At 48.6% G+C, this 15099-nt stretch overlaps 1 protein-coding gene across 1 annotated transcript in view; it reads right to left on the bottom strand.

Annotated features, from left to right (window-relative positions):
* Positions 1 to 15099, bottom strand: part of LOC134501944 (transcription factor COE1-like) — an 86857-nt gene that overhangs the window by 26901 nt on the left and 44857 nt on the right. The window contains exons 8-9 of the mRNA XM_063309968.1: positions 5350 to 5431; positions 2613 to 2730 (exon numbers count right to left, since the gene is read on the bottom strand). Of these exons, the coding sequence (XP_063166038.1) occupies positions 2613 to 2730; positions 5350 to 5431 (200 nt within the window). The remainder of the gene's footprint in view (positions 1 to 2612; positions 2731 to 5349; positions 5432 to 15099) is intronic.

Here is a 15099-nt window from a genome sequence, read left to right on the forward strand (position 1 = left end):
AGGGACTGGATGACTTTAGGACTCTGATTCTAGGGAGATGGTGAGGCTGGAAGCCAACATGGTGACGTTAGAGCATTCTACAGGAAGAAACATGGCCCAGCTTGCTTGCTTAATTAATTAAATCAACCAATCAAGTCTATCTATCCATCAAATTATTCTGAGTACATAACCAGGCCGATATAAATACTAAGTAACTGGAAGGCTTAGCTATTCACATCATAAAAATAAGAACAGCCACTCCATCTTCTGCTCCCTGGCAGCCAGCATGTCTGCCGAGTGCACTTCCCACTTTTTTCGGGTGGTGCTCATCTGGGAATGATGGAGGTTGTTGTCTGGGAGGCCACCAGATTTCAGAAAGCTGTTCTGAAGAACTGGAGGGAGCTGGATGGGAAAGAGTGTTTTGGTGGTATACTGCTGTTGATCAAGGAGGGTTAGTAACATTTCTCTATTAGTATTGGCTACCTGAAAGATTCTCATTTAGAGGCAAGTCATCGAATTTTGGTTCCTTGATGGAAATAGCAGAATATATTTGGAAACAGGCCAGAAGTAAGGCGTGTGGGCCTTGTTCCATCACTCCCTATGGCCCTAACATTTATTTATGTATTTATTTAATTCAATTTGTATACTGCCTGACTCCCAACATTTATTAGGAGTTTATTGCTTGCTTGCTTGCTTGCTTCCATCAGCTTCCCAGGTGTACTTGTGGGACCACTGATGAAAGCAACTGATGGGACAGCCCGTTCCTGCTGTTCACCCTGGCAAATGGGGTTCAGTAGCATCCTGCTCTTGAACATGGAGGCTCCAATTGAACATTTCCGGTCGGCATATGAACCTCTCTGTTTAAGAGCAGTGTATTACTGAGTCCCAGTAGCTGGGGGGCTCCTCCACTGAGACAGGGGCTAGGCAGTTGCGGGAAACAGGAAGCAGGCTGAAGCTAGAAATTTGTTTTTTGGGGGGGTCTTTTCAGGCCAGCCAACTGAGTTGGGGGGAGTGTTAGCTGTTAGAAGATGGATCCATTGCTCTGAAAAACACTCCCTGTGGAACTTTTCACATCTGGGGAAGAGTATGGGTTTTCTGAATTTAACTCTTTTTAAAAAAAAAAAACACGTGCCAATCATTTTATGCTATTGAATTTAATGTACTGATTTACAATTGCATGCTATTTATTTATTTTGAATAGATCTCCCACCATCCAGAGATTTTCATGGTGGGCTACAATTCAATTGTTTGCATAATGTTGATATGACTCTGCTAACGGTCATTCTTTGTGGGATCTAGAAACTATCTAAAGTTGGGGTACAAATGCCAGCCAATCGATCAATCAGTCAATCCCTGCCTCAATCCATATGTGCGTATCTGCTTGTACTCATGGAGAAGGATGGACTGCTCAATGATTAAAAGTTGGGGAATTACAGAAGTTGGACTCAACCATTTTCATCAACTGTATATAGTTGCTCATAAAATTGCACTGATTTGGAGCAATCAATCCTTTGCCAGGCTAGTGACCTCCACCAGGGTGGGTCTACCATTCCAATTGTCATCCATGCTGCGTGGAGTGATGGAAGCCATCGACCATCACTGAAGGTCACCAGGTTGGTGAAAGCTTCCATGGATACAAGTCTTCTCCATGTTAGCTAAGCAGAGTTCCATCTTCAGGAACAGCTTCTCACTCAGAATATTAATGGTCAGGAACAGTTGGCCACTTAGTTGGTCTTGGTTGGACACTGAAGGGGCATCTGTGATTAGATGGAGATCCTTATGGTTATCTGACAGTATGTTCCGTCCAACAGTGGAACAGTTTACCTAATGGGCAGATGGGTTTTTTATACTGTGGGTTTTAATTTTGTAAGCTGCCTGGAGTCACCGTGTGTGAGTTGGGCGGCCATAAAAATTTATTACATTTATTAAATAGATAAATAAATAAATAAGATAAGATAGGATAAGATAAGATTGTGGGTTCTCCAACTCTGGAGGTTCTTACAAAGTCACTAGAGATGTTTTAATCGGTTTTCCTGCAAACTACAGGGGGTTAGATTAGATGATCCTCATGGTCCCTTCCAAATCCACAATTTTATGATTCTGTGATTCTCTTCTTATCCCACTCTTCAATTAATTTCTAGAATGGCTTACAACAGAAATGTCACCTACATTCACTGAACACCAGACGAACAGTCAATAGACAGTATAGGAAAAACAACAAAATCTATATAACAGCAACACCCAGTGGACTGAACTGAAGGAATTTTTCCAAATGGTGAGGTCAAGTGTGAAAATTCAGATGTTCCTCCAGTGTCACTTTCTCCAACCTGGCATCTCCAAATGTGTTGGGGCTGCCACTTCCAGATCACATCCAGGGGGCACCATTTTGGGAAAGGCTGCTCAGATGCATGGTTTGTGGAAACCATGGTATGGATTTGTAGACCTGGAAGACCTGGATTTGTAGACCAGCAGTTGGGGCTTCAGAGCTGTTCATGCAATTGAGGATTTGGAGCTCCTTCTCGTGATGGTATGAGGATCAAAATTATGGGGTCCCAAAGGTCAGACATGCACCTGACAAAGTGACTTTGTGGTTTCTGGTTTGCAAATTGGAACCATATAATAGGGAATGGTACCTTCTGAGGGATCCAACCTCCGTGCTCGGCGTCCATGTTTGGAATTGTTGTGGACAAACATGTTGTCGGAAACTGCAAGGACGTGGCCATCTACATTCACTGTTGTTGACACCACAACCTGCGGAGAGGGAAACATCAGGGATAAGCTAAGGACAAAAGAGCACAGAGAAAACTTCAAGTATGACCAGGACAGAACCAAAAATGGTGGTAGCAGTGTTAGAAATTTAGTTATTAAAAAAAAGTTTCCTTCTATTGCTTGGGTAGTGGAGAGTTGTTGTTTTAACATATTTTTAAAATTTATTATTAAAGTAGCAAATAACTAGTAACGGAAAAACTACTTCCAGAAAATGCAAAAGAAAATATGTAAAAGGAAGGAAGGAAGGAAGGAAGGAAGGAAGGAAGGAAGGAAGGAAGGAAGGAAGGAAGGAAGGAAGGAAGGAAGGAAGGAAGGAGGCAAGCAAGCAAGCAAGCAAGCAAGCAAGCAAGCAAGCAAGAATGGAAGGAAGGAAGGAAGGAAGGAAGGAAGGAAGGAAGGAAGGGGAAACCAAGTCTGTCTGTCTATCATTTATTTCTATCTATGTATCATCCATCCATCCATCCATCCATCCATCCATCATCTCCCTGCAGAATGTTGATCTTGCCCAGAATGCAACTGGTTCCTTTCCAGATGCGTTGGACTACAACTTCCATTGCCCCAAACACCAAGTTGCATCCAGGGCATAACTGGACAATCCCCTACCTTCAAGGTGCTCACCTAAATTTTGACCTGGGACAACCACAGGGTCACATAAGCTCCCATTTTCAAATGCCTTCCCAAGCAAGTGCATCCCATGATTAAAAAGTATGACCATTTGAGGGCGAAAAAGTTGCTTCTCCTTTTTTTCCTTTTCGCCTCACGTTGGTCACCGGCCAGAGATACAAAGGGAACCGAGCTTGGCTGTGCAAAATCAGAGCGCTGTGGGCCAGGACTCCCCAGGTATCAACCAGCACTGACTAGCTAGTTGCTTCTTCATCAGTTTGCTTGCATAAGGATATGGTAATTGTGACATTTTTACATGATTAACAGCCATCCCAATTTGCATAGCATTGGTGCCAGGCGGCCGGCGGCTGCTGGAGCAAACAAACACAACTGCCTTGATGAGAAAATCTGAGCGCACTGCTGCAAGAGAGAGGGGGGTGAAGCAGCGTCCGGGATGAAGAACGGCCAGTGTCCTTGCAGGCTGCTGGACCTTTGCAGGGCTGGCCAAACACTTTAGACTTCACTGCTCTTTGCATTGACCACCTGCATTAAATCACCCCCAATCTTGGACCTGGAGAGGCCAAGCAGCGACAAAGCCCATCGTCTCCCCGCTTTGTGGCTGCAACAGTCGGGGTGGAAGGAGGCTTCTAAGTCTCCCGTTCGCTCCTGGGGGGAACTGGAGGTAGGGACCCTCTGCCATTCCAGGCCCTTCTCACTGGAGCTGCTTGGCACAGGATCCTGGGCTTCCTGCGTACCAAGCAGCTGCTGTGCCGTTGGGCTATGACCTTCCACCAGTTCCTGCGCTTGGTCCTCTGTCTCCTGGCCCTGCAGAGGGTCATCGGAGAACATGAACAAGTCCCGCCTTTCCCTGTTTCTCCTTCCCAGGGGTCAGGCCCCCTGCCATCATCTCAGGAGAGGGCAGAGGGAGTCGTTCTCACCCAACCAAGTGAGGACCCACTCCTTTGCTCACTAGACTGTGGGAAAGGACCATAGGGATCTCTACAGGAAGTGCCATGCCCTGTTTTTCCCTTCCCTACGAAGCCCCATCTTGCATAGTTTCTGGATCGTGGGTTCTGGGTTACAGGTTATGGGAGATGTGGCAGAACGTTGGTAACTGGCTTTGGCAGAATCATTGCTGAGAGGGATCTGGTTAAGCAAAACAGCTTTGACTGGAGTCAAGAGGGCCCTTGTGTTGGGGACCAGGACATCCCACTATGAAGTGGGCAGTGTTGCCCCTGAACCTCCATTCCTCGGATCAAAGCTAGGATCAGTCATGCAGCCTGCAGGGGACTTGGGAGAGAAAACCATCTGTCATTCGTATGCTTTCCCTGGATAAAGGTGGTAGTGAAAAAGAAGGGAAGCCATTGAGGTCCATTGTTATTGGGGACAAGTGATCCATTGTTCAAGCTATCTGTCCGACCTTGTAGGATAAGGTTGGGGAAACTGTCCTCCAGATGATGCTCAAGGACAGTTCTTAGATCTATTAACTAGTGTGGCCAATAGGAAGTGGAGGATCTCAGAATCCCCACTCCTGCTCCAGATCCATGTGGGGATCCACAGTTTCTCAGAGGCTTTTCCTGGGGATCAATTTGCTGCAGACTGCATTAACTTCCCAGGGTTTGAGGTGATGATACCCAGTTCACTTCCAAACCAGTTCAGGACAGTGATTTTGATGCCTCTACGTCCTAAAAGATTCAGCCCGTGCTTCTTGAAGACCAATCCACCTGCAATTTTACACTGTGAACCCAGGTGTATTGATGTGCATTGTCTTCCACAGCTGCCCCTGCCTCGAACCGATGGCTCACCCTCTTCCTGGAAGTGCATCGCCATCTGAGATGCAGCACATTTTGTGTGGAGCCTCCTGGCTCCAGGAGACCCAAACAAGCCAGACGAACAGATGCTGCAAAGGAGGGTATCTTCCTTTTTAGAAGGGTGTCTCCGGGCAAGGGCTGAGTAGGAGAGAGAGGAACTTCTGCCTCATACAACAGAGGGCCTCACCTGGAACCGGCGCATATCTCGGGGATTGCCAGCATTCTTCAAGCAGTTCTGATTGCATTTGAGGAAGAACTTGAGAAAAAATCTGGAAATAGGAGGAGAGAGAGAAAAGCAACATTATTTGTGGGGGCGGGGGGCACTGCTTAGTTGCCTTGAGGATTCCTTGGCTTCTTATAAGAGTTTGACCATTGGTCTGCCTCTGACCTGACAAAGGATCCCAGTGATCCCCTCCCTCCCTCCCTCCCTTCATTTGTTCTTTCCTTCCTTTGTCCATTCATTCATTCATTCCTCCCTCCCTCCCTCCCTCCCTCCCTCCCTTCTTTCATCTCCCTCCCTCCCTTCCTTTTCTTCTTTCCTTTGTTTGTCCATTCATTTCTCTTTCCTTCCTTGTCCATTCCTGCCTGCCTGCCTGCCTGCCTGCCTGCCTGCCTTCCTTCCTTCCTTCCTTCCTTCCTTCCTTCCTTCCTTCCTTCCTTCCTTCCTTCCTTCCTTCCTTCCTTCCTTCCTTCCTTCCTTCTCTCCTTCCCATTTCTTTTGCCAGGCATTATCAAAAGTATCAACCCTGCCTGTCTGCAATTTCCCAACTGGTTTGGGCAGAGTTTTGATATTTCCTATTTCCTGTCCTTCTCCCCAGGGAGAACATGCACAGAAGCCACAGCTAAACCAATAATCATGCAAATCCATGGCTGTACCGTAGGTGCATCTCCCCACCCTGGAAGCTGAAGTTAAAAATTGGGGGATGGCGATCACATCAGCAATGGCACATAGAGCATATTGTGCAAAGATGAATTGAACAATTTGTAAACTAATTTAGCTGGCTACCTCCAGTCGAGTTCAGCTTGCCCTATACAGTATTTCACAGAATTGTCGCCTGTTTAGGACTGAAACGTAGTGCTTCTTTTCAAGTATGTAACGAACACGGTTAGTTCCATTTGGGGTTTGGGGATGATGCACAATAACTACAAAAAGCAGTTTTGATGACAAGCAACATTAAATCCCACTAATTCCAAAGAAGCGTAGTTAGGGCTAATTTGGTCTAAACGCTACCAATGAATTCTAGGAACATCTTCTTTAGAAGACCATTTATCACTCCATTTAATTAATTTGTCTATCAAGTTGCAACCCTGCTTCTTTTCTGATGTAAGTTGCACAGATATCTTTAAAGTCTTTAGAGCTGGGTTAGTTATTCTGGAGGTCTCTGGGTGGCAACTCTGGTTTTCGTTAAGAATTAAGGTGGAAGGAAACAGAGGTTGGCTGTCCCCCAATTCAGCTCATGAGAACTAGAAACTTCTATAAAGCAAAGGCAGCTTTGCTCATGGCCGCTCCCTGGCCAAGCCTGCCTCCCTGCCCTGAAATGAAACTTCTGCCAGGGCAAATTCTTCACTTCCCTCCTTCTCCATCCTGGTGTTGGCCCTTTAAGGCAGCTCTGAAATGCATCCTTGTTTGTCTAAAAGGGTATTGATTGGTAACTGATCCCTGGCTGCCTCGGAGGCAGCTAATGGGCTCCATTCCTGCACAGAATGATCAATCAGGGAATAGCAACTCTGGAGATAACGGAGCCTGCAGGGAGGGGAGAAAGGGAGAGGCCCGTGGGGGTGGGGGGAAGGAAATAGGGGGGTGGGACAAAGCCTGTGCTGGAGAAACTCAATGATCAGCCACCTCTGCACTCTCCTCGCGCCTTTCCAGACATGCTGAGCTGTTGGGATCCACCCTTCTGCTCATCCTCCTTGGGGAGGCTCTGAAAAACTCAGACCCGCCTCCAACAGCAGACTGATCCAGGGGAAGCTGCCTGAAAAGAGATCTCGTGGCAGGAGTTTGCAAAGCATCCACTGCGGGCACCACTCTGCAGCTTCTTCAGCAAGGATGGGACTGGCCCGACAGGGGGCCATTGTGCGCAGGCAGCCGCTGTGTGTGCAGGGAACTCTGGCTGCCTTCGGATTGAGGGACCAGAGACCTGGGAGGTAGAAAGGCCTTCCTGCCTTGAGCTCCAAGGAGAAGGACCAATGTGGGTCTCAAACAAAGGGAGGCTGGGGGGGGGGGCAAAGCTGCCAATAAAAGGGATAGAAGTATGCTCTGTTCCCCAGAAGCCTTCCAGGCTGATGAAATATTTAGCCTGCTTGTGCAGGGACCTATAACTGTCATTCTGGCATCAATAATTAACGGGCAGAAGCCGCACACACTCTGGAGAAGGAGAGAGCCAAGGGGGAAGATAGCTTAACCCGCACAAATGCCCCTGCGCGATCCAAGCATTCACAATTATGCCCAGCATGGTCCTGGTCAGCCCCTTTGGGCCAGCCCTGATGGTCCACCTGGCCTAAAGTGAGCCCTCTCCATCACAAGAGCCAGGAACTGGGGTGGATTGTGCTCCGGGCAATGGGTTGGAAGACCCGGGTCTCCTTGCAGATCCTGTTCCACAGAGGAATCTGCTAAGAGCCAGAAATCCAGCTGTGAAAGAGGTCCTCCCTGATGTCACCTCCTGGCAGAAAACAGGTCTTGACCTGAATCCCACCCCTGATTGAAAGATGTCAGAAACAGGAAACCGGCAAGGGATTACCACAAAGATAATAAGGGCATGGAGGTTGTGGAGAAGACAGTGGGATTCTGTGTGTCTCTCCCAAGGATGGGAGAGAACCTGGACTTATGTGTTGAGGAAAGAAATCTGAGGAACTGAAGGAAAGAGTGACAGGGTCTAACATAGATTAATGAATGTAAGATTACCAAATTGGTAAATCGGCAGGTCCAGGAAGCATCTACCTAAGAATTCTTGAAAACTTCAACGGATTTTTTACTCCTCAAAAGACAGCAAAATGGGTAGCTCATTCCTACAACCAGTCTCTGAACCAGCGCACAATAATGCCGATTTTCAAAAAGGGATCCAAGGAAGAATTGAGGACTGGGCTGTTATGAGCATCTCTCCAGGTAAACTGGTAGAAGATAAAGATAAAGATAAATAAGATAAAGATAAAATATAAATATAAAGACAAGCCTTGCTCAAGGAATATTAGCACAGCTTCTTCAAAAGTAAGGAGTGATCCAGTAGCGCTTTTAGAGATTTTTTTTTACAAAAGGTATCCCATAGCTACACAGATGTATATTTCTCACTTGGGCTTCCAGAAGGCTATGGACAAAAAATCCACCAACCCAAACTCCTGAGCAAGCAAACTTAACAAGGGATCAAAGGAGGGTTTACCTTAAGAATCCTAACAACTTGAACAAAATACAGATTAAATTTGTATAAAATTAGTATAAAAATGCCAGTTGTATAAAACTTTAAGATGAGTGGACTTCAACTCCCAGAATTCCCCAGCCAGCAAAGCTGGCTGGGGAATTCTGGGAGTTGAAGTCCACTCATCTTAAAGTTGCCAAGATTGAGAAACACTGGTCTTGACATTCCGCTTCTTGAGGAAGACTTGCCTTCACCTCCACCTCCTCCCTTGGAGCCACTTGAAAAGGATTATGGCGAGCAAGTGCCCCCAAAGCCTATCTGACTTTCTGTCCCCCCTTTTTTGAGAACTGCTCCATCCGAGCCAAAGAGAAACTAAGCAGAGGGGAAAATTGGATAGGTCTTGCTAAGGATGAGAACAAATAATGGAGGGGGGAAGGTGTGGAGGTTCATCACAGGAGTGAAAGATTCTCAAGCAAATTTCGGCTTAGACTGGCGGCTGGGTGGGGTTCCCAAGATCTTTGCAGGTGGTAATCAAGAGAGGGAAGGAAGAGAGGACGGAAGAAGAAAAATTCATAAATGTGGAGTGGGGGGGGGGAGAGGGAGGCAGCCCTCCCCTTCGCAAGATTGACAGTGAACCTGCAATTTCTCTCTTTGTCACACACACACACACACACACACACACACCACTTCTGCCGGGCCCACCGTCCCCCCCGACCTCTCTCTTCGAATAAAAGACAAGAGAAGGAAATAATAATAAACACATGTCGGACTCCCTCACCTCCTTAAGTAGCAGGGGTGCATATAAGCCCAGGGAGTTAAAAATAAAGACAATGTGCATACATTAGCATCTCTAATGCACAACTCTCCCCATTTAACATGCAAATTCCCAGGAACGCTGCCGAACACCTTCTGTTCCAAGTGCATAAATTTGAATTTGCAATTAGAATAATCTTGTATAATTAATGAAAAGCGTCAATTTTAGCTCCTAAGTAATTTGATTAACATGTTGATAGGGGCACTTACCATGCTCTCTAAACCAGAGGGGCTGGGCGTCAGAGGAGGAACGAGGGGATGGGGAGAACGAGGCAGAGGAAGAGAGGGGAGGGAGGAGGAGGGGAAAGGGGGAGGACGCCCCCCTCCCCAAACATCAGCTGGGACGGAAAGACTGCAGGGCTAGAGAGGAGAAACGGGTGGGTGGATGGGCTTGTAAGCCAGAGAGAGAGAGAGAAGCAGAGCATGGCAGTTCTGAACCCACTTCTGCCACCAATAGGCCCCCAGAAGGGGCAGGAGAGGCCATGCAATTCGGCCTGTGACTTGACCATCGGAGGCCTGGTCAGCACTGGAAAGTGGCTGGCCTGCTAATTCTCAGTCCCCCCACCGCGGCCCTGGGGATGCCCTTCTCACTGCTCTCACCACCCATCCACCCATCCCAAGTCTTTCCAGGAATGGTGAAGGCCGCGGCCGGAGGGTCCTGGGGTCGCAAAAGGGCTGGTGGGGGCCGGGGCACAGAGCCCTGATGTCCTGCCTGGGCCAGGATGGGATGGCAGGGACTGGGTGCCCATGGGGCTCCTCCGGATGACGGGCAGGCCAACTCGGCCCGAGACCTGCGAGAAAGGGAGGGGGGAGAGGAGAAAATCACGAAGCGGAGAGTTCCAGGGGTGGGAACGCCCCAAATCAGCAGTCGTGTCTTTGGCCACTGTCCTCAATACATTTATCTAATTTAGGTTACCCTTGGGAATGGAAAGAAATGAAAACTTGTGGTGGTGGTGCTGCGGTTAATCGTTTTCTTCCAGTAAAAAACATCAGTCCTGCCCACTGGATCAAATCCTGGGCGTTTCTCTTTTCCCTGCTTCCCACCGAACTGCTGGGTCTTCTTGGGGAGGGAGGGGCTTCTACTTTGCGTATTCTTGCAATGCCTGCTTTATCCAACAAAGTATCTGTCAATGCTTTACACTGGTGTTCCTCAACCTGGACAACTTAAGATGGGTGGACTTCAACTCCCAGAATTCCCCAGCCAGCATGGCTGGCTGGGGAATTCTGGCAGTTGAAGTCCACACGTCTTAAAGTGGCCAAGATTGAGGAACATGGCTTTACGTGCTTAATCCTGCTTTAAGAGGCTTTAGAAATGCTCTGGGGGAGATGATTGGGATTCTGGCTGACACACAGGCCGGCCAATAGGTGCTGTACATGGCTCCGCTGTGCAAAAAAGAGATGGCTATTGAAAAATACAGTAATTTTCCCTCCAAACCTTTTCTTTTCCCTGCTGTTCTTCTACCCAGCCCTTTCCAGGAAAGAATGCCAAACGCACTTCAGATAGCTGTGAATCTGACCCATGCTTCAGTTTATAACGACAGTCCCTATCTTGTGGCCATGAGTTCCACACATTTTCGACAGAGGAAGGTCCTCTTAGCCTGAGTTCCTCATGCTGGCTACCCCATTCAGTTCCTTGAAAGCTGGGTGTCCTAAAAACCAACAACTGGCTCGATTCACTTGCTCCACATCAGCTTATACACTGTTGCCGTGTCCGCTGACCCCCCAATGGAGATACAGGTAGTCCTCGCTTAGCAACCATTCATTTAGTGACAGTTTGGACTTACAATGCTGCTGAATAAAATGACTTATGACTGGTCCTCACACTCAAAACCATCGCAACGCCCCCACAGTCACGTGATCACGATCTGGCCACTTAGCAACTGGTTCGCATTTATGACCATCACAGCGTCCCATGGTCATGTGATCACCATTTTCGACCTTCCTGGCTGGCTTTGGCAAGCAAAATCAATGGGGAATCACTACATGATTCACTTAACAATCCCATGGTTTATTTAATGCCTGCAGTTATTCACTTAACAACTGCCACAAAAAGGTGGTAAAATTGGATTGGATTCGCTTAATGACCACAACAAAATTCTGATCCCTATTGTGGTCATTAAGTGAGGACTACCTATACTAAGTCCCTGGTTTGGTCCTGCAGCGCCTTTGAGGAACAGGCATTGGGCAACAGGCTGATGCTCGATAGGGGGTAGAGATGGTGGGGAGGTGGTGAAAGGGACAGAAGGAATCTTACACATGAGCAAGGAAGAGAGGGAGGGAAGTTCGTTAGCAGCTTATCTCATAAAAGGGGACTCAGGCCAGGCTGGGGGAAAAGAAAAAGAGGAAAAAGAGTTGCAAATATTCCAGGAGACTCTGCCTTAATGAACTCGCTAATAAAGGAGGGTTTCCAAGTTCCTCTGTTCCTCATTCTGCATTCAAAGACCACACTGAAGTCGGTAGGATGCCCCCTTCCTTGAACACGTCCTGCTACGAAGAGCTTGACGTTCACCTGATGGGCTTCCCCCCACCCCACAGAAGAACCCCAGCACTAGGGGTTGAAATAAGCCCACTGAGTCTCCAGCCCACACTAGGGTCCCGAGGTCAAGGGAGGTGGGGAACGTAGGAACACGCTCAGCCCCACTTGGATCTGCCACCCTTCTCCACAGCTGGGTTGGCACACCTTACCCAGCGAGCTCAATGGTGAAACACGTTGTGTGAATACCAGGCTGCACTGGGGCAGGCCGGGGGTAGTTTTAACCCCACCCCACCCCACATTTATTTAATTATTGGAATTTATAAGCTGCCCGACTCCAATGGACTCTGGCTTAGACCGGTGTTTTTCAACCTCAGCAACTTTAAGATGGGTGTCATGTTCACCGTTTCAATGTTTCTGGTGCATCGTAACGTTTCGCATGTCATTTCCCTGATGCGTGTTTGATCTTGGATGGGAGGAGGATTTTACTCTGCAGAGGTGTAATCTCTTGGCCGCTAGTTTGGAATGTGTTTGGGTTATCTCATGTGTTCAAGGTTCCTTTCCCAGGATCAGTGGGTAACGGTTACCAGCACCTGGGAGGGGGTGGTTGCTATGGACGGGCGAGGGGAGGGGTTACGTGTTGAGCCGAGGGATTTTAGTTTGTATTTGGCGCGCTTTTGCTCATTCCCAGCTTTCCTGTATTTGAATTTATTATTCTTTTAATAAATCAGATATCATTAAGAACCTGCTTGTGAGCCTGAGTATGTCAGGATAGGCAATCACTACAATGGGTGGACTTCAAGTCAGTGGCTCAGGGCTTGGTATTCTTGGAAAAAAGAGACCTGGATCCGCCACAGCGTGGAGGGGAGTGGGCTCACTGGCTCCAGCCTCCATCAATAGCCAGCCCCCTTGGAAGGCTCACAAAGGTGGATGGGTCCATTAGACCTTTGTCACTAATCTTTGCACGCATTCTTAGCATTCATCTACCCTTTCTCAAACCTGCAACCGATCATAATGGGGGGGAATTTATTCTTAATCTTGGAGGTTTTCCATTCCTGGAGAAGCACTGCATCTCAAGGGGTAGGTGTATGCGTGCCTGTGTGCCCGCACACGTGTGCATGCACAGCAGAACGGAGGCCCAAAGCCAGAGCACCCCTTCCTTCTGTTGCGCCTTTAAAGCCTCCGCATTAGATATCCCTGGCTTGCTGGGAATCTGGGCCGTGCCGAGGGATTTGCAAAAGAGCACGTAGGATGTAGGCCTGCCCTGCGGCATTCACTTGGACGGCCCCGGGGTCTGTTCCAGGCCAGGTCCAGCATCCTCAGAGCTGACTCCAGCAAACGTGCTGGAATTTAATCCAAAGGTGGCTGGGTGTTTGTCCTGCGTGCGCTCGAGAGCAAGCGCCAGAGCCGGCGGAAGGAAAAGCTGAAAGATCAGCAGGCACAAAGGCTGCTGGCGAGACAGCCTGTAATGGCTTTGATTCTTCTCCTTCTAATCTCCCCACTGGCTTGTCAATCCTTATTCTTCTCCATCGGCGGCCGGCGGCCTCTGCGGCGGGCTGAGTGACAGGCAGGCCTTCCCAGGCACAAGCCCCCTCTTGCCGCGCCCGATGTTATCAGAGCGGACAAAAGCTGGGGAAATGTCAGAGTGTTATCAAGGCCCCCAACTGCCACCAGGATACACTGAACAGGAGGGCCACTGTCCTCCCATTGGCCTATTGTCTGCAAGAGGAGGAAAGTGACTTGTACACGCATGCACGCACACACCCCCCCCCCAAGCACACAGGCACAGAAGGCGGACAATAGAAGACTCCTGATCCCTGAGTGAAGGGAGCAGGTTTCCTGTTGAAGGGCCGAGAGGACCTTCTCCATGCAAACCATAAATAAGCCAACTTTGCAGGCATCTTGTAACAGCCCAGAAAGTCAGCTTGCAATGGGTCTGGAATAGGCCCTTGCTAGGTGCCAAGCCCCGCGGAGCAAGAAGCAAAAAGCACACAGATTTCAGAAAGGCATCTTGAATGCTAGCCCGGGGTTGAGCTCCAATCTGGAAAAGCACGCAACTCAAACCCCCGGCAGACTCAGAGCAAGCCAAGGAAGGTAGAATATTTTCTTTCCGCAGCCTCCGCATCTGCACTGGGCTGAGCTGCCTTTCCTCCCCGCTCCCTCCCCGAAATCTTCCCCCACCAGCTTCCCACAGTCCCTCACGCTGAGCTATCTCGGCCTGGCAACCCAGAGGCACCTCCCTTGTCCCCTTCTCCCAGCTCACAACAAGTTCTGCCCTCCACAGCACGCGGGAAGACCAGTCAAACCATCTACTGTGAGAAGTGGCTGTCCAGCCGGGTCTTAAAACCTCCAGGAAGGGCAAGCACCCCATCTCCGTAGGGAGACTGTTCCACCACTGAACCGATCTTACCATCCAAAGCTTTTCCTCGTATTTAAATGAAATCTGGCCAGCTGCATCTTGTACCTGAGGTTTCGGCCCCATACCATGCTGACATTGCTACCCGCTCTGCTGTGAAGAAGGGAAACGTCTTGGCTAGCCGAGCCGATATGAAATGGGGCTGCAAAGAGAGCTTCAGTTTGCACTGCTGGTGGGGCTGCTATGTTGGTTGAAACAAGAAGCTGGAGCTGTTCTGTGGTAGCCCCACTCCGCTGGTTACCCAAAGGTTCCTGTGAACAGAATCTCCTACTCCGCCTGGGTCCCTGGCTGGAACAGGTCTTGATTTTACTTTTGTAGTGGGTTTGTTTGAACCCTGGTTCAGAGGCACCCTTTCTTGAGAAGCCGTTTGCTCTTAAAGTAGGCCCAGAAGTATTTTCAATAAAATTAAGTGTAGAACTAAAGATCACACCCAAGGAAACAGTGGTGAGACCACCTCCTGGGGACAGGCTTTGGAGATTCCAAAGGAACGATCCAGATTCATTCTGGATCAGGTGTGGACCTTGGATGGTCCATTTTGGAGGGTGGAGAAAGAGTCATCGTGGTAGACGATACCTCTGGCTGGACTTCAGGGTGTGGTCTGACCCAACAAAACCGAAGCTTGGAGCTTCTTTGATTGTGCGAGAGAAAAAGCAAGGCAGGAAAAGAAATGTGTGTTTTCTCTCTGCTCATCCCCAAGACCTAGAAGAGAGCTCTCTCTCCCCCACGGGAAGCATCAGCATTCCCCAGAATGGGACATCCTCTACTTCTCTTTATAAAGAACAGACATCCTTCTGATCTCTGGAAGGACCAAGCGCCCGGGAGAGGAAGTGTCCGGTCTTTGAATTGTCCGGTGCTGCTCAAACCTCTAACTTCTCTTTTCTGTGC

This window comes from Candoia aspera, chromosome 8, assembly GCF_035149785.1.
Source record: "Candoia aspera isolate rCanAsp1 chromosome 8, rCanAsp1.hap2, whole genome shotgun sequence".
In the NCBI taxonomy this organism is placed as follows: domain Eukaryota; kingdom Metazoa; phylum Chordata; class Lepidosauria; order Squamata; family Boidae; genus Candoia; species Candoia aspera.